Source organism: Panthera pardus, unplaced genomic scaffold, assembly GCF_024362965.1.
Source record: "Panthera pardus isolate Hobbes unplaced genomic scaffold, ASM2436296v1 HiC_scaffold_4, whole genome shotgun sequence".
Taxonomy (NCBI): domain Eukaryota; kingdom Metazoa; phylum Chordata; class Mammalia; order Carnivora; family Felidae; genus Panthera; species Panthera pardus.
This window is the reverse complement of record NW_026526969.1, coordinates 9,292,091-9,313,087: the sequence shown is the minus strand read 5'-3', so window position 1 is coordinate 9,313,087 and position 20,997 is coordinate 9,292,091. Positions and strand designations below refer to the sequence as shown.

At 46.1% G+C, this 20,997-nt stretch overlaps 2 protein-coding genes across 2 annotated transcripts in view; one reads left to right on the top strand and one right to left on the bottom strand.

Moving 5' to 3' along the window:
- The window catches only part of GJC3 (gap junction protein gamma 3), an 80,088-nt gene extending 62,523 nt beyond the window's left edge, over positions 1-17,565 (bottom strand). The window contains exons 1-2 of the mRNA XM_053893811.1: positions 17,471-17,565; positions 13,209-13,355 (exon numbers count right to left, since the gene is read on the bottom strand). Of these exons, the coding sequence (XP_053749786.1) occupies positions 13,209-13,288 (80 nt within the window). The 5' untranslated portion in view covers positions 13,289-13,355; positions 17,471-17,565. The remainder of the gene's footprint in view (positions 1-13,208; positions 13,356-17,470) is intronic.
- Positions 17,566-17,634: 69 nt separating this feature from the next.
- ZKSCAN1 (zinc finger with KRAB and SCAN domains 1) overlaps positions 17,635-20,997 on the top strand; it is a 66,516-nt gene continuing 63,153 nt past the window's right edge. Inside the window, exon 1 of the mRNA XM_053894240.1 lies at positions 17,635-17,748. The gene's annotated coding sequence lies outside the window, so the exon portion shown is untranslated. The remainder of the gene's footprint in view (positions 17,749-20,997) is intronic.

The window sequence follows — 20,997 nt, the reverse complement described above, 5'->3', positions numbered from 1 at the left end:
AAATCAGGAGCAGGGGCACCTGGGTCGCTCACTCGGTTAATCAGACTCTTGATTTTGGCTCAGGTCGTAAGATCAAGCTCTGCATGGGGCTCTGTGCTGGGTGCCTACTTGGGATTCTGAGTCTTAGTCCTTTAGATGAGACCTCTTTTGTTTGTTTCTGGATACTTTGGGGTAGTAAATTTCACATCGGTGAGGTTTTGTTTCTTTCTTTCCCAAATTCCTTCTTGCTAAGCATTCAGCAGGCTGTACGTGTTCTGTATTTCTGTGACATTTCCCTACACTCTTTTGTTGATGATTTCCCCCCACTTCACTTTCTTCTCTCTCCAAAATTCCTGAAATTCAGCTGTGGAACCTCCTGGGTTGACTTTCTAATTTCCACATGTTTTTCACTCACATTCTCAGTATATGTGCTGAAGAGAGCGCTCACTCATGTTTTCAATCTCTTTGTCTTTTTGTTCTATTTGCTGGCATATTTCCTTAACCTTCTCCCTCTCTCTTTTTTTAAGATTTTATTTTTTTATTAAAAATTTTTAATGTTTATTTATTTTTGAGAAAGACGAAGACACAGAGCGTGAGAAGAGGAGGGGCAGAGAGAGGGAGACGCAGAATCTGAGGCAGGCTCCAGGCTCCAAGCTGTCAGCACAGAGCCCAACGTGGGGCTCAAACTCATAGACCGTGAGATCAGACCTGAGCTGAAGTCAAAGGCTTAACCAACTGAGCCACCCAGGTACCCCTTAAGATTTTACTTGTAAGTAATCTCTACATACAACCTAGGGCTCAAACTCACAACCCCGAGATCAAGAGCTGCACACTCCACCGACTGAGCTAGCCAGGCGTCCCCTTAACCTTCTCTTCTAATGAACTTTTCATTTTTGCACTAACGTTATTTCCAAGATACTCTTTCTGTTTTCTGACTGTTCCTTTTTTAGAGCATCCTGCAATTTCTTCTCCTATCTCTGCAGACATTAACCGCAGAGGTTGTTTGATTAAATGTTTCCTTCTGCTCCCTCATTATCACAGGTTTCCTGGTCTTTCTCTTGCTCTGCCGGCTGTTCCATAAATAAGCTAAAGATGGCCCCTGTGTTGTTTACTTCACAGCAGGCTCAAAGCCCACCGGTGCTAAACTCAAATTCTTACACATCCTATTGCTTTAAATATAGCCCGCACAAGCATATTTTTAGCCATGTAGGGCCTGCCTGCTTTGTAAAACTGCACCCAACACCAGCTAGCCATGGATAAGACAAACCCAGGGGCTATAAAAAGCCACCAGGTCAATGCTGCTCTTAGGGGATTCTGACCCAGAATCTCCCCACCATGCTGCTGAGCAATGTCACCTAGACATGCAAGTCCTCTGTCCTAGACCCCTCTCTCCTGAGTGGTCCTTTGCCTTACCCCCCCTCCGGGGGCTGCCACTGTCTCTGTAAGGCCCCTTTCATGCAATCCTGTGCAAGCTCCACCCAGTAAAACATGTGGTGCAACACTGCCACGTCTCTGTCCTGTGTTCCTTGATGGGTCCCAAAACCTGGACCTCACCACACCTAGCCTTAAGATAGGGCTTTCCTGGGGTACCTGGCTGGCTCAGGTGGAAGAGCGTGCGACTCTTGATCTCAGGGCTGTGAGTTGAGCCCCATGTTGGGTGTGGAGTTTACTTAAAAATTAAATCTTTAAAAAAAGATGATAAGGGCTTCCCTCAAACATCTTGGCTCTCCATTCACACGTCAGTGCGGGACTCTGGGAAGCTCCGTGGAAGGCTCTGCACGTGGGCAGGATTTGTCCACAATGAGCTTCCCTTAGAGGGCCTGGTGGGAACTAGACTCGACTGTCAGCGTCTAGATCTTGTCTCTTGGTTAGTGTCTCCAGGGGAAAACCCTCCAGTCTCCCTCCTGAGGAGCCCAAGCCTGACTACCAGCACTCTGGAGGGGGAGGAAAGGACTTGACTTTTGAAGGGTTCGGCAGAGGAGGCCAGGTCTGACTACTCATTCACCGACCACAACCTACCTCCTCCGGTCTGAGAGCCCACACCCCTCAGGCTACCAACCAGACCTAACTGGCCCTGGGGACCCCAGGCACAACTGAGATGAGGGAGTCAATAAGTTGTACCTCCAGAATGGTGATGCCCTCCCCCCAGGCACATGCTTTTTCCTAGAACAGGAGATAGCAAACTTCTCTTTTTTTTTTCTTTTTTGGAAAGGGCCAGATGGTAAATATTTTAGGCTTTTCGGGACACATGGTTGATGTCACAACTACTCAACTCTGCCACCGTAGCACAGAAGCAACCACAGACTCTATGTAAATGAAGGCATGTGGCTGCATTCCAAAATCACTTTATTTATGGACACTCAAATTTGAATTTAACGTAATTTTCACATGTCACAAACAATTCTTCTTTTTATTTTTTTTTCCCAACAGTGTAAACACATAAAATTCTTAGATCTCTGGCTGTACAAAAGCAAGTGGCAAGCTGCGTTTGACCCAGTGGCAGAAGCGTATGGATCCCCTTCCTGGAATATGATGGTCTAGAGATGTCTGTCAAAATCCTCTGAAGCTGTCTTCCCCTTCCCCTTAGCAAAGCCTCCCAGCGCTCATTTTTGCCTGTAGGTATAAGGGCTGCAGGTCCTCTCCCTCCCTCATGCAGCCTCCAAAATGTGCCATGGAAATTTAGACACTTAGGAATTGCCTTGGAACAGAACTGGTGGTAACAGCGACTCTAGGATTTGCTGCCAGTTTCTCCCCCCCGCCCCGCGAGTGGAACAAGTTGTTGATTGTTCTCTTTCCCTGGATTTTAACCAAGGTGATAAATGAGTCCCAGAGGAAGAGACCTCGGGGAAAGGTGGCTGCTCGGAGCCAGAGCCCTGACTCCCAGGCCTTGCGCTTATCTGCGTAAGAACCTCTGTTTCCAGCAATAAAGACTGTTCTAAGCGGTCCAGTACCTGCCTAGTCTCCGCTTTCACATCAAGGAAAGAAGTCCTGCCTTTCTTAGTTGCAGGGGCTGAATGGGGGGTTGGCAAAGAGAAGACCTACTTCCCCCACGTCACATGCGTCTTGGCGCGTCAGCTCTGCCAGCCAGTCTCGCTTTCTTTATCTCTAAAGTGGTGACAGTCATTCCCACCTCACTGGGTAGTTGGGTGGACTGATAAATTAACATTACCAAAGTCTCTGTCACATCGAGGGGCTCCAGATATGGCAATTAGTATAATTCTAATTTATCCAGGCAGGAAACTCAAGAGAGGTTAAGGTATCACCATCCAGAGGGCACACAGCTCATTCATTAGGGGTGGAGACAGGAGTAGTTTGTTTTTCAACTCCCAAACTAATATTCTTTCTTCTATCCTGCACTGCTTTTTTCTTTAAAGTTTACTTATTTTGGAAGGGGGTGCAGGGAGATCCGGGGAGAGAATCCCAGTGCAGAGTTCGAACTCATGAACCATGAGATCATGAGAACCTCTGAGCTGAAATCAAGAGTCAAAGGCTCAATCCACTGAGCCACCCCCATCCTGCACTGCTTTAAGAGGGGGGCTTAGTCCTTTTTATTTATTTTTTTTAAGTTATTTATTTATTTTATTTTATTTTTTTTTTTTTTTTGAGAGAGCAAGAGTGAATACAAGAGGGGCAGAGAGAGAAAGAGAAAGAAAATCCCAAGCAGGCCCTGCACTGTCAGTGTGGTGCCCAATGAGGGGCTTGAACTCACCAACTGTGAGATCATGACCTGAATTGAAATCAAGACTGAACCGCCCAGGCTCAGTCCTTTTTTTTTTTTTTTAACCACACCTGAAATGCTACAGTAGGGAAGGTGTTGGGGCTGGGGGATATTAGCTCTGTTGCCTCCCTTAATTTCAGCCCCCGGGTTTGTGCTGCAGGTGACAGACCCTCTCCTCTGGGGGTTAGACAGAGCAAAGCTGTGCCATCAAATGGCACAGGGGATGTTGTGGACACCGCCCCTGGGCCTCCCCCAGCACCCCCGGCTCCACCCTGGCCCCCTCCCAGCGCAGGCTCCCTTCCTCTGGGCTGAGCCACTCCACTGGACAGTTACAAAGATTCTTTGTAATTTGTTTGCACCGGGAGGAGTGAGAGGAGGGCCCTGGCTATACTCAAACCACATGGGCTGCCAGCCCTGTTTACACAGAGAAGGAGCCAAGACAGATGATCCTGTGGCTTGGGGGCCCTGACTGAAAACACAGCCCAAGCCTGTGGATCAGCCTCCCTGTTTCTGGGCTACACCACACAGAAGCAGCATGGAGGCACCTCTTTACCCAGGGAGGCCTGTTTACTCGGCTGGGTGAGAGGTGTTTGCACAGGAAGGGAGGTGGCAATAGCCATCTGGCTGTTCTCTGGCTGAGCAGGAGAGCATTTGCAGGTCAGGCACTGTCTGTGTTTCAGGGCCTCTGGGGAGGCAGCCCCTGACAGTGAGCTTGCTGGGATGAGTGTCTCTTCTTTCAGAGTGAATGTGGACAATTTGGAAAAAAAAAACTGTTTAAAAAAAAATACTGTTATTTTTGTTTTCCTTTAATCCAGACCCACACCAAATAAATGGTCCAGGATCTTTCCCCCAGCTATAGTTTGCAAGGTAGGGAGAAATGCAGTTTTCAGCATTTAAAGAATGGTGAGGTTTGCCACTTATTAGGTACATTGTGGTTTAAAAAGCATTGCCAGGGGTGCCTCAGTTGATACAGCATGCAACTCTTAATCTTGGGGTTGTGAGTTTGAGCCCTATGTTGGGTGTAGAGATCACTTAAAAAATAAATTTAAAAAAATAATTGAGGGGCGCCTGGGTGGCTCAGTCGGTTAAGCATCCGACTTCAGCTCAGGTCATGATCTCGCGGTCTGTGAGTTTGAGCCCCGCGTCGGGCTCTGTGCTGACCGATCGGAGCCTGGAGCCTGTTTCGGATTCTGTGTCTCCCTCTCTCTCTGACCCTCCCCCATTCATGCTCTGTCTCTTCTGTCTCAAAAATAAATAAATGTTAAAAAAAATTAAAAAAAATAATAATAATTGATAAAGCTTGTCATATCTACCAGTCTGCATGATCCTCAAGACAGCGGAGTGGGTAGCCATGGCCAGAATCATCCCTATTTCACAGATAAGGAGTAGACGGTTTGAAAGGTCAAGTTGCTTGCACAAAACCACACACCCAGTAAGAGGCAGAAGCCAAGTGACTCCAGTTTGCATGTTCTTTTTTCATGGAGTCCGCTTACCTCCCCATCTGTCTGTAAAGAGAGATACACAGAGAGCTTATTCCAACATGTGACCACCTCACCACAGTGGCTTCTGGGAGGCAGCCTTGCATCTCAGTGACGTGGCGGAAACCACAGGGGATGAGGCGCTGAGCCTCAAGTGTACTATGCAGGGACCATGGACCGGTCCCTGGGTATCCCCGATGGGGCATTCCCCGGGGTCCAGTGAATAGAGAGGCTGGGGACCAACTGCGTGAAGTCATGTGTAACATACACACTGTACTGCCACCAGTGAAGTCATGGAGGCAAGGGAGGGAGTTACAGAATCACTGAAACTTTCCTCCAAGCTCCTTCACCGCCGTCTCCTCTTGGGCTGTGGCTTGCTGCATCCAAACGGGCAATGTGTCTCCCTGAAGCCACTGCCTGGGTTCCACCTACCATCCTCCATGCTTCTTCCTAGCTCATTAGCCTCCCTTTGATAACCCCAAACACCAACCACCCAAGTGGGCGTCATGCTCAGCTTCCCCCTTTCTCTCTTCACCTCTGTCCCTTAAGTCCTGCCCAATGCAAATTGCTGTGACCTGTGTGACTGATTAAAACTTCTCAGCTCTGTTTCCACCACCCTTAGCCCAGCCCCTGCAACTGACCGGGCCACCACACTCAACTTCTGGTCTTTTCTTTCCTGCCACGATCAAATCCTGGCTCTTCTCTCTTCTTGCCGATCTATCCTTCAGTGACCACCCTTCTATAATGACCAATGTGTTGCTGTGTTTTGCAGCAAAGTACTCTTGCATACGTACATGCTGACATACTTTCACACAGAGCCCCATTCTGAAGTTAGCTCCCCCTCCCCACCAGATCTCCGTTCATCTCCTGCCTAAACTGCGTAAACTGTTTGGTTTTCTTTTGGTCTTCGTGTCAAAGGCATCTGAAGTCTGCCTGCCATCATTCTTTCAACCAACCTGCCTTTCCTTACTTTCCTGATAAAATGCTATTTGTAAGTTTTCAAGTGTTCTTCCTATTGCAAAGTCCTCTAGAAATTCCAATTAGCCCTCTACTGTGTCCTGCCTTATTCTCTCTTGACATTCAGTGCCTGTCATCGATTGTTGAAATCAGACTGTGACTCCTGGAACTGTAAGCTTAAGGACCACGTGGTCACGAATGACAGTTCACTCCATGGCCAGCCACCCCGTGCTGCCTGGACGTGTCTATACATCCACAATGTGTTTCTTTACGCTGCAATTCTCTTGCAGCGATGAGGATCCTCCTCCTTTACACACTACTCAGATGTTTAGAGGAAGCCCTGGGGTTAGTTCAGCTGCTCCCCAGGTTCTGGCCCAGCTCTGAGATCCATCTCTGTGCCATATATCTCTCTCCTCTGCCATTTGGCCTTTACCAAAGGTAATCTGGGGGAGGCACTGCTATAAATGACTCTCAATTTGCCAGTGATTGACACTCCAATGATCAGAGAAGTCTTAGTAACATGTTGTATGGTTGAGTCCCGGAATTTCAAAGAAGGTCATGCAAAATTTGCATATGAATTGGGCGAATGAAAGCAAGACCCGGGAACACAGCCCAGTGGTATCACTGTCTTCTTGACTTTGGTTCTTAAAGGGTGAGGAAGGCCACCCTGTCCTGGCTGGATGCCTGTCAGAGCCACTGGAGTTGTACCGAGCTCTCCTATATATCCCTGGCACCTTTGTGTGCTGTATGTAGACAGAGATGCCTGGGCACTGACATACAGGCAGGAAAGAGCTGGCAGATGGGCCTACACGTGCAGCCTAGTTCAAGGATCATTCAACAGCCCAGAGCCCTGAACTCATCTTGTGTCCCATGTGAGTGAGTCCAAATATATAATCACCGTAACAATGGCATTACTAGTTAACCACAATAGTTCACGGCATGCCAGGCACCTCACCAGTGGCTTTATACCAGTCAACTCAACTAGAGCCTCTTGACCACCTGATGGAGTAGATGCAGTTATAATTAATCCCAGTTTTACAGAGAAACTGAAGCCCCAAGAGGTTACATAACTAGACTGAGAGTGCATAGTACACACAAGGTTAGAACCAAGGCCATCTGAATCCTATAGTGACCTTCCAGTGTGATCTCTGCTGAGATCCAGTGATCATATCCTTCCCTGATATGAATAGGCCTGTAAACAGGGGGGGAGTTCACTTGTAGGAGGATCATCAATGGTCCCAGCTGAGCAGAACCAAGCTGGACTTGACTTCCTCCTCCCTCTAGTCACCTTGCTACAATTCAACCACTGTTTTAAGCATAAAGACAAGAATCCCTATGTTTAAAATTTAAAACTAACTCTAAAAGATATCTACACCCCCATATTCATTTCAACATTATTTACAATAACCAAGACATGGAAATAACTTAAGTGTCCACAGGTGGATGAATGGATAAAGAAAATGTGATGAGAGAGAGACAGGCAGACAGATAGACACAGTGGAATACTATTCAGGCATTAAAAAGAATGAAATCTTGCCATTTGGGACAACGTGGATGAACCTCGGGGGCATTATACTAAGTGAAATAAATCAGACAGAGAAAGACAAGTAGCATATGTATGATCTCACTTCTGTGTGGAATCTAGGGAGTGGGAAGTTCATAAGTACAGAGAACAGATTGGTGGTTGCCAGAGAGGGGCAAAGCAGGGGGTTGAGCAAAATGGGTGAAGGGGATCAATGGTACAGGCTTCGAGTTATAAATAAGTCATGGGGACATGATGGACAGCATGGCAACTATAATTGCACTATACTGACTATTTCAAAGTTGCTGAGAAAGTAGATCTTAAAAGTTCTCATCACAAGAAAAAAAAATTGTAACTATGGTGACAGATGTTAGACAGGCTTATTAGTGTGATCACATTGCAATATATACCTATATCAAATCATTATGTTGCACACCTGAAACTAATATAATGTCCTATGTCAATTATATCTCAAAGATTACTTAAGGACAGGGGCTGGCTCAGTTGATGGAGTCTGTGACTCTTGGTGTTGGGGTTGTAAGTTTGAGATTACTTTTTTTTAAGTTTATTTATTTATTTTGAGAGAGAGAGAGAGAGAGAACCAGCAGGGGAGGGGCAGAGAAAGAAGGGACAGACGATCTGAAGCATGAAGCAGGCTCTGTGCTGAAAGCAGTAAGCCTGATGCAGGGCTTGATTCACAAGCCATGAGATCATGACCTGAGCTGAAGTTGGACACTTAACCGACTGGGCCACCCAGGTGCCCCTGGGTGTAGAGATTAGTTAAAAATAAAATCTAAAAAAAAAAAAAAGTCACTGGGTGAGCCCTAATCCAATAGGACTGGGCTCCTTAAAAGAAGAGGACATTAGGGGGTGCCTGGGTGGCTCAGTCATTTGAGCATCTGACTTCAGCTCAGGTCGTGATCTCATGGTTCGTGGGTTCGAGCCCTGCTTCAGGCTCTGTGCTGAACGTTTCCTCAGAGCCTGGAGCCTGCTTCGGATTCTGTGTCTCCCTCTCTCTCTGCCCCTCTCCCGCTCTCTCCCTCTCAGAAACAAATAAACATTAAAAAATTAAAAAAGAAAGAAAGAAAGAAGAGGACATTGGGACACAGACACACAAGGGAAGGCCATGTGAAGACAGATGGACAGGAAAGACAGAAGACAGGCATCTATAAGCCAAGGAATGAATCCTGTTGACACCTTGATCTTGGATTTCTAGTCTCCAGACTTTATACGATGCATGTCTGTTGTTGAAGCTGCCCAGTTCATGGTACTTTGTGGTGTTTTGTTTTGTCTTGTTTTGTTTACTGTTTATTTATTTTTGAGAAAGAGAGGGACAGAGCACGAGTGGGGGAGGGGCAGAGAGAGAGGGAGACACAGAATCCGAAGCAGGTCCCAGACTCTGAGCTGTCAGCACAGAGCCTGATGTGGGGCTTGAGCCCATAGAACCGTGAGATCATGACCTGAGCCAAAGTTGGATGCTTAACCGACTGAGACCCAGACACCCCCACACCTACCCATGGTACTTTGTCATGGCACCCCAGCAGACTAACCCAGTCTCCCTCAGAGGCTCCCCATTCAGCCTAAGCCGACCTTGAACTTCTGGCAGAACCCTAGGGGAGAAGCTTCCATTGCCGCTTTCCCGTGTTGCTAACCCTCCTGCCCTGCACTCTGGCTTGTTCTGGTGCCCAGAAGGCAAGGCCCTGCACCCAGGTAGCCTGACCATTGTGGAGGTAGGTCACTTCATGGTCCACTTCATGTGGACCTCTCACTTCATGTTCGGACTCTGTGCTGCTGTCCACGGAGCCCAAGAGCTGCTCAACTGTTACTGAACCACATTCTTGGCTCATTTGGAGTTTACAGTCCATGGAGAGCCCCGAGCCTTGTTCACCACTCTTGCTGTCAAAAAGCCACATCTTCCACATCCAGTCCTTTCTGACTTATTTTTTCCAGGCTGATGTTCCGTCTTGGATGGTGGCCACAGGGATGTGTTGTAGACTTTTCCATCTGGATGCAGAACATTTGGCTCTGTTAGATTTTAACTCACCCATTCCCTATTTGGGGTGTGGGTGTAGGGCTTGCTTTTCCACCTTCAACACGCAAGTTAACACTGTTAGCCTCGGTCATACACAAATCTAACTTTCTGTCACCAACATTCCTATATATAACATTGGTAAAACAGGAAACAGTTCGTATACAGCATATATAAGAGGATCCCGTTGAATAGGAAACAGGGCGGAACCCAGTAGTAGCTGCTCTGGAGGGTGCATTCAAAGTTGCTGTGAATTTGTAAGGGGCGCCTGGGGGGCTCAGTCGGTTAAGCATCCAGCTTCAGTTTCGGGTCATGATCTCATGGTTCACGAGTTTGAGCCCCGTGTCAGGCTCTGTGCTGCTGGCTCAGAGTCTGGAGCCTGCTTCAGATTCTGGGCCCCCCTCGCCTTCTTCCCCTCCCCCGCTAGTGCTCTGTCTCTCTCTCTCGAAAATAAATAAAACATTAATTTCTTTTTAAGTTGCTGTGGATTTGCCAATATAACTTGGGTCTGGTTATTCAACCAACTAAAAACCCCATCCGATTCTGCCCTTACCTGCCTCCCATTCATTTTGCAAGCACTCACGGAGGGCTTGTCCCCTTGGAATAAGATCCATAAACACACTATCTTCTCTATAAAAGCAGAATCTCCAGGTATTTTTCCTTTGTACCCTGCTCGAGCCTCTTCATTTTAGTGTTCCGAGATGTAATCATCAACCCTGTTTTACTCCAGGCACGCCATCTATAATTTTTCAGACTTGCAAGTCTTAAATATACATCCTCCTGGACTTCCCCTTCTGGCCATATGGCAGCCAAGATGAGCAGAGAAACCCTCCCCATATAGCACACTGACAAATGATGGGTTCCATGCAAAAAAGCATCTTCTACTAACGTGTGAATGGGCTGGTGGGAAAGTAAGGGAATCCCTTGGAGGCCAGAAAAAAATGACAGCAGCAATCCAGAGGGATAAGCACACTGTAGAGTGACTTTTCCCTAGAGTGTCTGCTCATCTCTGGTGCCCAGAACATGGGTTTTAACAGGTGACACACCAGGGGGATAGGAGACAAAACCAGGGACCTGAGCCTTCTGCCTAAAGCTAGGAACCTCTAAGGACAACACCCCGAAAGGTGAATCGAGGCACCTGGGTGGCTCAGTCGGTTGAGCATCGGACGTCAGCTCAGGTCATGATCTCCTGGTTCGTGGGTTCCAGCCCCGCGTCAGGCTCCGTGCTGACAGCTCAGAACCTGGAGCCTGCTTTGGATTCTGTGTCTCCCTCTCTCTCTGCCCCTTCCCTGCTCATGCTCTGTCTCTTTCTGTCTCTCAAAAAGTAAAATAAAATGTTTAAAAAAAAAAAAAAAAGAGTAAAATCCACACCAAAGAAGAAAACCATGGGGATATGTGGCTATTTGGGCCTTGGAAAATTCCTCAGCACAATGCCACCCTCACAAAGATTTGGTACCTGAAATCACACTATCTGGGTGACCCAAAAGATCTCTAGCTAAAAAAATTTTTTTTTAATTTTTTTTAAATGTTTATTTATTTTTGAGACAGAGAGAGACACAGCATGAACGGGGGAGGGGCAGAGAGAGAGGGAAACACAGAATCGGAAGCAGGCTCCAGGCTCTGAGCCATCAGCCCAGAGCCCGACGCGGGGCTCGAACTCGCAGACCGCGAGATCGTGACCTGAGCTGAAGTCGGACGCTTAACCGACTGAGCCACCCAGGCGCCCCTAGCTAAAAATTTTTTAATCTTTTTTTTTTAAGATTTTATTTTTAAGTAATCTCCACACCCAGTGTGGGGCTCAAACTTACAACCCCAAGATCAAAAGTTGGGTGCTCCACCAACTGAGCCAGCCAGGCATCCCGCTAGCTAAATCTAGTTTATAGTGACCCCAATGTATTAATATTCCTGGGTATAAAACTGAATCAAACAGATTCTCACTATAAACCCAGGGCACACCTGGCCCCCACAGGGACAACCCTGAGGAGCTCACGACAGGATGTCACTAGACTTTCATTTGAGGAAACACCCCCAAGGGCCCTAGTGCCTAGTGTCAGCAGCCTGTTAGGGATGCCCCCCATTAGTCTTAACCCCACCAGCTTTCACATCACAGAAGTCAACCTTGGGAGCCCACAGTTTCTGGAGAGCTCTTCAGAAACTTTTATTTGTTCAGGGCAGCCTGCCAGGCCTTAGGTACGGTATTGCTTTGTAATAGTAAATCATTACATTTAGCGGTACTTGGAGTTCTTTCAAAACCCTTGTACGGATGTCATCTGATCTCATTAGCTGAGGTCACTTGCCAACAGCAAACTTAGGGTCACCAGCACTATTTCATGTAGACCCTCTGACTATTTGTGGGCCTGGCAACCCTCATTTCTTGGAATCTGTCCTTAGGAAATAATCAGAGAGGTCTTCAATGATCATGAACAAAGATGTTTTGCCTTTCCCATAGTGCCACTGGGAAAGGGTCTTCTTGGATTATTTACTTGTCTCTTTTCCCCCATACTGATGTAAGTGCCATTATTCCCTCTTCCAGTTAAGATTATGATTAAAAGAACAATATGGGGTGCTTGGGTGGCTTAGTCGGTTAAGGGTCCGAACTTGGCTCAGGTCATGATCTCATGGTTTGTGGGTTTGAACCCCGCATTGGGCTCTGATAGCTCAGAGACTGGAGCCTGCTTCAGATTCTGCGTCTCCCTCTCTCCCTCTGCCTTCCCCCACTCATGCTCTGTCTGTCTGTCTCTCTCTCTCTCAAAAATAAAAATAAAAAAAGATAAAAATAACAGTAATCAGGATAAGCAACATGCATTGAGTGTTCACTGTGTGCCAAATGCTTTGCTATCAGACACTTACCTCCCACAGAGACGTTGTGAGGTTAGTATCACCATTATCAGCTACCAGTTATTATCAATCAATAATTATCAGTTATTAACTATCATCATTTTAGAGATGAAGAAACTGAAAGCTTACAGATAGGTTATTAAGAAGCCCCAAACACATAACTAGTTAATGGTGGAGTTGAGACTTGAACTCAGCTCCATTTGACTCTAATTTGTACACGTGGAATAAGTACACTATGCCTGGTATCTGGTGAAGCTTAAGAGGAATTCAGCAGATTCTTTTTTTTTTTTTTTAATGTTTATTTCTGAGAGAGAGCGAGAGAGAGAGAGAGAATGAACAGGGGAGAGGCAGACAGAGAGAGAGACAGAATCCAAAGCAGACTCCAGGCTCTGAGCTGTCAGCACAGAGCCCGACATGGGGCTCAAACCCACGAACCACGAGATCATGACCTGAGCCGAAGTCAGACACTTAACCCACAGAGCCACCCAGGTGCCCTGGAGTTCACCAGATTCTTCAGTCATCCCATGGATTAAACAATGTCTCAGAGAAGAGTGTTCTAGATATTTAAGCTTCATGTCCAGTGGGGCAGAACCTGTTGGTCAGTACTCAAATTTCTGCCCGTTCTGCCCTAAGGAGCTCAGCTGTCCTATTTTTCTCCCTGTTGGCTACTTTTGCTCAGGTTCTTACCTTCCATACAGCTCACAGATACCATGCCCCAGGTAGTGAATCTTCATACATCTTAGCCAATCATGGTTGGCTAGTTCCATCCTCTAAGCTCTGATGGTTCTTGGCGTGGCTATGTGATTCTCTTTCTAGCTGAAGAGATGTGAAAGTCTGCTGGGAATGGGGGTGGGGGCAGAATTATGAGATTTTCTAACACGAGAGAAGGCAGCCCAGTCTCTTTTGCATCTCTGACATCTCAATTCTGTGTGGCTTCTGGGAAATGTTTTCCATATCTTTGGGAAGGAGAAAGGTTTTTCTCTTATCCACAAACCTGTCTGCATCACTCCCATAATCACACACATCTGACAGGTGCTTCTGGAAGGTTTCTCTCAGTGAAACCTGCATTCTCACAGTGCAATACATTATTTGAATAGCAAATATTTATCAGAAGTACTTGTGGGCACTGGGGGGGGGGGATTGAGGTGGGGAGGATTGACATACATAAAGAGAAGTCGATGCTCAACGGAATAAAAACTCTGAGAGATTGTTAGGATCCTAGAAGAAAGGGGATGAAAAGAAGATTCTGGACAAAGCAGAGAACTTCAAGTGGGGATAAGCATTAGAGAGCTGGCTGGGGAATAATCCCTAATGGCTGAGATGACTGAAAATGTTAAATATTCACCTTGAGTTGATTCCAGTCTGCACTGTTATAATCTCCTTCATTTATTCAGAAACTGAAGGTTAAATCTATTGTGCACAACGATTTTATGTGTCATGGACCTTTCGTAGGTCTGGAAACTGAACAAGAGGCTGTTCCAGGCCAGAGGACCCAGCAGGCAGTGGCACTTAGGGGCAGAAGAGGTGGGGGGGTGGGGGGGGGTGGCAACAGAGCTGACCTCAGAGCAGGTTTGAGACAACTCCCTCTTCTACTAGCAGAGAGGGACCTCTCTGCAGAAGAGGGACCCCACACAACCCTTCCTGCTTCCCTGAGAAACTTGCAATCAGGCCAGAAAAATGTGTTTATGTGCCTCTGGATTTATGCACCTTTTCACTTTGTATTTTGGTGACCCACACCTTAAGTCTAGTGTCTCCTACCGGACTTCTTGAAAAATTCTTGAAGACCAGCTCAATGTCACTTTTATATCCTCCAAAATCAAGCATAATACTTGATACATAATAGGTGATAAATGGCTATAAATAAAGTCTGCCATAAGTCTGTGGTGCGGCCCAATAAATTAAGCATGGTCAATAGAAGGGCATTTGTCATCCTTCTGGTGTAAGTAACTTAGCTGCAGAACAAAGATAAGAATTAAATCTCTTTGGGGAAAAAATATGGTAATATATTTTTAAAGTTCATACCTATTAACTCAATAAACCCACTTGTAAGAGCCCGTCGTAATTAAATAATTCAAAAGACATTTGCATAAAAATCTTCATTCAAATGTTTCTTCGACTAGTAAGACATTAGAAGTATTCTACATGTCTAGAAATAGAGAAATTCTTTTTTTTTTAATTTTTTATTATTTCTTTAAAGTTTATTTTGAGAGAGAGAGAGATAGAGAGCAAGCCAGGGAGGGGCAGAGAGAGAGGGAGACAGAATCCCAAGCAGGCTTCGCACCCTCAGTGCAGAGCACGACACAGGGCTCAAACTCGCAAACCGTGAGAACATGACCTGAGCCGAACTCAAGAGTTGGACACTTAACAGACTGAGCCACCCAGGTGCCCCATTTTTTTTTTAAAGTAAGCCCTACACCCGAGATCAAGAGTTACAGGTTCTACTGACTAAGCCAGTCAGACGCCCCTAGAAATAGAAGAATTCTAAATAATTAATGGTACAGTTGCTCAATGGAATACTATATAGCTATTAAATGATAATTATCCATTCTGTGAGACAAAATGTGAAATGTTAATGATATGATATTAAGTGTTTTTAAATAGTACACATGAGGGGCGCCTAGCTGGCTCAGTTGGTAGAACATGGCAACTCTTGATCTCCGGCTTGTGAGTTTGAGCCCCATGTTGGGCATAGAGATTACCTAATAAAAAAGATTTTAAAAAAGTAAATGGTACACATGATTTCACATCAATCAGACTGGGCTATTCCAGGTGGCAAGAAACAAAGTTGGGTTCTTTTGTTGGCAAAGGATTTATTGTAAGGACACATGGAGACATAGGGCCACCAGGTGCACTGACCTCTGCAGCAAAGTCGAGCAATCTCAAAGACAAAATGTTGTTTGGGGCCTGAAAGTTACTCAGATTGTCACCTCATTCTGCTGTGGACCCTCAGCACTAGATGGCCCTCCTCTGTGAGCTCTGCCATTTGGTGCACCAGCCCCTCATTGTCTTTGTTTCCATGACTCAGTTTTTCTCTCTATTCAAACCTCTGTTTACTCATGTCTTCTATGCTTCTATCACCTAATGGCTTCGGCTTACTGATTTCTTCTTGTGCTGATTTTTTTTTTTTTAAGTGAACACTGTGCTACACTCACAGCATTTTTTTAAGTTTATTTTCTTTAGTAATCTCTACATCTAACATAGGACTCGAACATATGACTCTGAGATCAAGAGTCACATGCTGTTTCGACTGAGCCAGTCAGGTACCCCGTGCCCTCCTTTCTGATTGTTTCAATATGTATCTCCCATTTAAACTCCCCCAAGAAAGGGAATCCAATGCTTTACTTCCCTACTGTTCCATTAGAACTCTGAGGCCGGGCTGCCTCCATAGTTCCAGTGGTCAGAGTATATCCAAGCTCAGCTTCCATCACATGCCAGACCTGATCCATTCAACTCCGGTGCAAAAAGTGGTGACACAGCATTAATGTGGCAGGTACTTCAGGCTTCCCAGTCACCTATCCAATACAACTGTAGTTCTGAACGATGTTTAAAATAATAAATGAAAAAGGTGTACCTGGGTGGTTTAGTCGATTAAACATCCAGCTCTTGATTTCTGTTCAGGTCATGATCCCAGAGTCATGAGATGGAGTCCCAAGTCAGGATCTGTGCTGACAGCACAGGGCCTGCTTAGGATTCTCTCTCTCTCTCTCTCTCTCTCTCTCTCTCTCTGTCACTCCCCCATGCACGAGCTCTCTCTCTCTCTCTCTCTGTCACTCCCCCATGCACGAGCTCTCTCTCTCTCTCTCTGTCACTTCCCCATGCACGAGCTCACTCTCTCTCTCTCTCAAAATAAATCAATAAACTTTAAAAATAATAATAAATAAAAAAGATATGATATGTATGAAAGCAGAGAGGAAAGGGATAAATTAAAGCCATCACATTCTTGTTAGGGTAGAGGGATTACAAGTGATTTTTTTTTTTTCCTCCACTTTCCAATTTTCATTTAATGATACTGTAACTGCCTCTTAGTTTTCACGGGTTTTGTTTTGTTTTGTTGAGACAGAGAGAGAATGAGTGGAGGAGGGGCAGAGAGAGGAGAGAGAGAGAGAATCCTAAGCAGGCTCCATGCTGAGGTGGGAGCTGGAGACCGGGCTGGATCTCACCTCACCACCATGAAATCACGACCTGAGCCAAAATCAAGAATTAGATGCTTAATCCACTCAGCCACCCAGGCGCCCGATCAAGTTTTTTTGTTTTTGTTTTTTGTTTGTTTTTCTTTTAAGTAATCTCTCCCAAGCAATAGGAGTCGTGCAACCACTACTAAGTTCAGTCTCTGTCATGAACCTGACTTGGAATATAGAATAAAGTTACAACCATTAAAGCCTGTGGTCACCCTTACACAGAAGGCAGAGCAAGGTTGACTTTCCCAGCTAAAGGTGAAGTGAGAATTATTGTAGGTTGTGAAAGTACCCTGAAGGCAAAAGTGTCTGTTATTACTCTGAAAACTCCCCTTAAACTGCTGTAATACCATATGCCACATGAGCAAAACACAGAATCTTGTAACTACTTTAATTATGGAAATACGTCCTTTGTGCACAGGCCAAATATTGGAAAACCCCACGCACTTAATTGACTGTCATCTCCAGGGTCAGAGAGAAGCTACCATGGCAGTTTTATGAAACCAGCCACTCCTGGCTTCACTTTGATCTTCCTCTGTTTACATACCCCTGTTTCAGCTCCTTGGCCACAGACATACAATTACTAAGAATTATTATTGCTTGATAAGAACTATAATTACTACAATGACTGCCCGAAATGGAAAGGGCAGGAGAGAAATCGAATTATCATATGGACTGGTGTCTGAGCTGGGCCGTTTGTGTCTCGTAAGCCTGAACCCCGCCTCCGGTCCATTCCCTGAATTAACTCCCGGCGCACCCGCCGAGCGCGGTAACCTTCAGACTGGAGGCTTGAGCACCGAAGGCAGGAGCGGGATCCAGCGATTCGGGAATCGAGATGCAAATTCCTCCTGCGCTCCTAGAGAGGACCCGGAAGCGCAGCGCAGTCCCGGAAGGCGAGATGCTGACACACTTCCTGTCTTTGTGACTCATTGTGTCTGTGTCGAGGCGTCGGGAGGGCCTAGGTCCGTGTGCAGCGCCGTTCTGCCGGCCTGAGCCCCAGAGTCAGCTCCCCTTTCTCGCCCAGCGCCCCCAGGCTGCTCCCGGGGCTCACGGTGAGACTTGGGGCCGGCCTCTGGGGAGGGCGGGCGGCGCCGCAGGGTGTGTGCGTGAGGGTGGGCTCTGCAGCTGCGGCCCCGGGGGTCCCTCCAGGCGGCCCGGGGGAGTGTGGAGAAAGTCCAAGCCCCTGGCCCGACGGTTGGAAGCGCCGTCCCCCGGGAGACGTCCCGCCCCGCCCCGGGGTCCAGGCGGGGAGGGGGTGAGGGTCTAGTGGCCGGGGGTACCCGGAGCCCTGGGGAGAAGCCGTCTGCGGGCCCCTTCCGGGCCCCTAGTCCGCAGTGTCGTCATCGTCCTTTGACGTTTCTGAGAACCGGGTCGCGAGCGAGCCGACCCCTGTCTGATTTTACTGCCCGTCCTTCGTCGCCATTTGCTTTGATTCCAGTGAGAGACTTTTTTCGGGGTCCTTCAGGACCTCGAGGTGAAAAATGAGGAAGGCCGAGTAATGGACACGTTTTGAGGTGCCGCTTACGTGTTTCCAGATCACCTGCTTCTCATCCCACTTCCACCCGCGAGCGGTGATTAAAGGATATTGGAAGCTTAGAGTGGAGAAAGACGTGGTTCGGATCTAGTAGAGATTTTGTACATCCCACTTTCTCTTTCTGCCTTATGGAATATTTTTGAAGACTTTTAAAAATGATCTGTTCGGAAGATTACGTGGTTCCCCCAACCCCCTCGGTTCTGGGTAGTTAACTCTGCTTGTCTTCGAGTGGGTGAAGAGTGAAGGGAATTTGTGGAAATTGCACCAGGCCATCGGGGAGACTGGTTGCCCGAGTGACCTTGTATTAGTGACCTAATACAGGACTCTTCTCCAGCTCTCAGTTTTGTCATCAGTAAAATTAACTCGATTTTCTCAAAAGGCCTTCCCACTTTGAAATTACTTGATTTGGCCAGTGCAATCGAAAAAAATTGAGCTACAGTTTAGCCTGAAGCTGTGCCCCTCCCTTCTCTTTCCTGCTGTGCCTCCAGGACACAATAAGATACTTTCATTTTAGAGAGTGGCTGTTACATGGCCTGGGACCAAAGAAAGCATTTATTGTACAGGCCAGTGCTAGGCGGATTGGAGGTGGTCAGTAAATACTTGTTGAATTGAATTGTGGAGAATTCATTGTAACCAGATCAACAAAGTACTGTTAGCATATATGCTGGCCATATGTGGAGAAATAGCTTTATTACAAAGGGAACCATAAGGATAATTTGCCCCAGAACATATCTCCAAGTTTATATTGTCTCTGAATCACTGTGCAAGATACCCATTCATTATTTCAGGCAGTCTTCCCCAGTCTTAAAGTACCAACAAGGAAGCTAGCTACTTAATACACATAGTCTTTTGCCGATTCTCTACTTGATCTAAACATTAATTTTTTTTTCTAACTTTATATTGCATCTAAATACAGGTGAGTGCTATGTTAAATTTTACCTTTTCATTCTGGAGTAGTATTGGTATTCTTTGGGTAGCTGGCTGTCTTTTAAAGGGAGCTTTTTCATGTTAAAAAAAAAAAAATTAGGGGCACCTGGGTAGCTCAGTCGGTTAAGCATCTGATTTCGGCTCAGGTCATGATCTTGCGTTTGTGAGTTCGAGTCCCATGTCGGGCTCTGTGCTGACAGCTCAGAGCCTGGAGCCCGCTTTGGATTCTGTGTCTCTCTTTCTGCCCCTCTCCTGCTCGTGGTCTGTCTCTCAAAAATAAATAAATGTTAAAAAAAAAAAAATTAAAAAATTTAGGGCGCCTGGGTGGCTCGGTTGAACAGCTGACTCTTGATTTTAGCTCAGGTCATGACCCCAGGGTCGCGCGATCGAGCCCTGCATCGCGCCCCATATCAGGCTCCAGGCTGAGCGTGGAGCCTGCTTAAGATTCCCCTCCACCGTGCAGACGCATTTTCTTACCCTGTGTCTCTAAAAAATAAAAAAAAAATATGGAGTGCCTGTGTGGCTCAGTCGGTTAAGCATCTGATTTCGGCTCAGGTCATGATCTTGAGCTTCCTGAGTTCAAGCCCCGCGTTGGGCTCTTTGATGTCAGCACAGAGCCCACTTCAGATCCTCTGTCTCCCTCTCTATGTGTCCCTCCTCTGCGTGTGTGCTCTCTCTCTCAAAAATAAACATTAGAATTAAAATAATAATAAAGTAAAATAATTTTTTAAAAAGCTTAACAAAACTTAAAATTTAAAGCTCTGTTCAAAAAAGGGAAGAGAGGGTGCCATTTGTTTAAACTTTCAAGACTATGCTCTGGAAAAGATACTGACCTGCTTAGAAAATAGCCTTTGGAATAAACCGAGCTTGTAACTCCAAGCCCTTTTTGTAAGAAAATCGTTGGTATTTGTCCTTGGTGACAACCGGTGGCTGGGGGTAATCTTATCTAAATCGGATAGGGTGTCAGAATGTTTTTCAGCTCAGAGGGACCCCAGAGGTAGTTTTCTACTCCCCTCCCCCATTTGACAGATAAGGATACCGAGTGCCAGAGAGGTTGAATAATTCACTCAGGGATGTGTAACTTATTTGTGGGAGACTAGAGTTTAGGTATTCCAACCTGTGCTGCTTTCACTGTTACAGGAATTCTGTTGCTTAATGTTTTAAGCAGGCTGAAAATTGGAAGGTACAGTCATAGCTCTTAAGTTTGTGGAAAACAAGGTACTCCTCTACCGCTTACTGAATGCCAGACACTGTTTAAAGAGCTTCATATATGTTAACTCACGTAATCATCACGACAACTCTGTGAGGAAAATTTTTTTTATTCCCATTGCGCAAATGCAGAGAGATATTAACTTACTGAAAATGATCAGCTGGTAAGTGGTAGGGTAGCTTATTGAAGCTTCTCCAAATAGCCCCTGGGGCTAATCTGAGGGCAGTACTGAGTGCTGTATGAGTGGGCAGAAAAATACCACACTGTAAATTCAGCAAGTATTTCTTTAAAACTAGGTGTTTGCAAGGAATCCTACCAAGTGGTCTAAGAGGTACAAAGAAACATTCCCTTGGGTGCCTGCCTGGCTCAGTTGGTGGAGCCTGCGACTCTTGATCTCTAGGTGGTGGGTTCGAGCTCCACGTTGGGCATAGAGCTTACTTTAAAAAATAACAATTAAAAAAAATGAAGAAACCTACTTTAGCAATTAGTCCAGTTGAGGAGGAAGGCGTGAACAATTACATTACAGAGAAAGAAATACAACTTCCATGGCAGATGCTTGGCAGAGAGCATTTGGGCCAGAAGTTTAGAGAGAGAAGAAGAGGTTGTTTGCTCAGATCATTTGAGAAACCC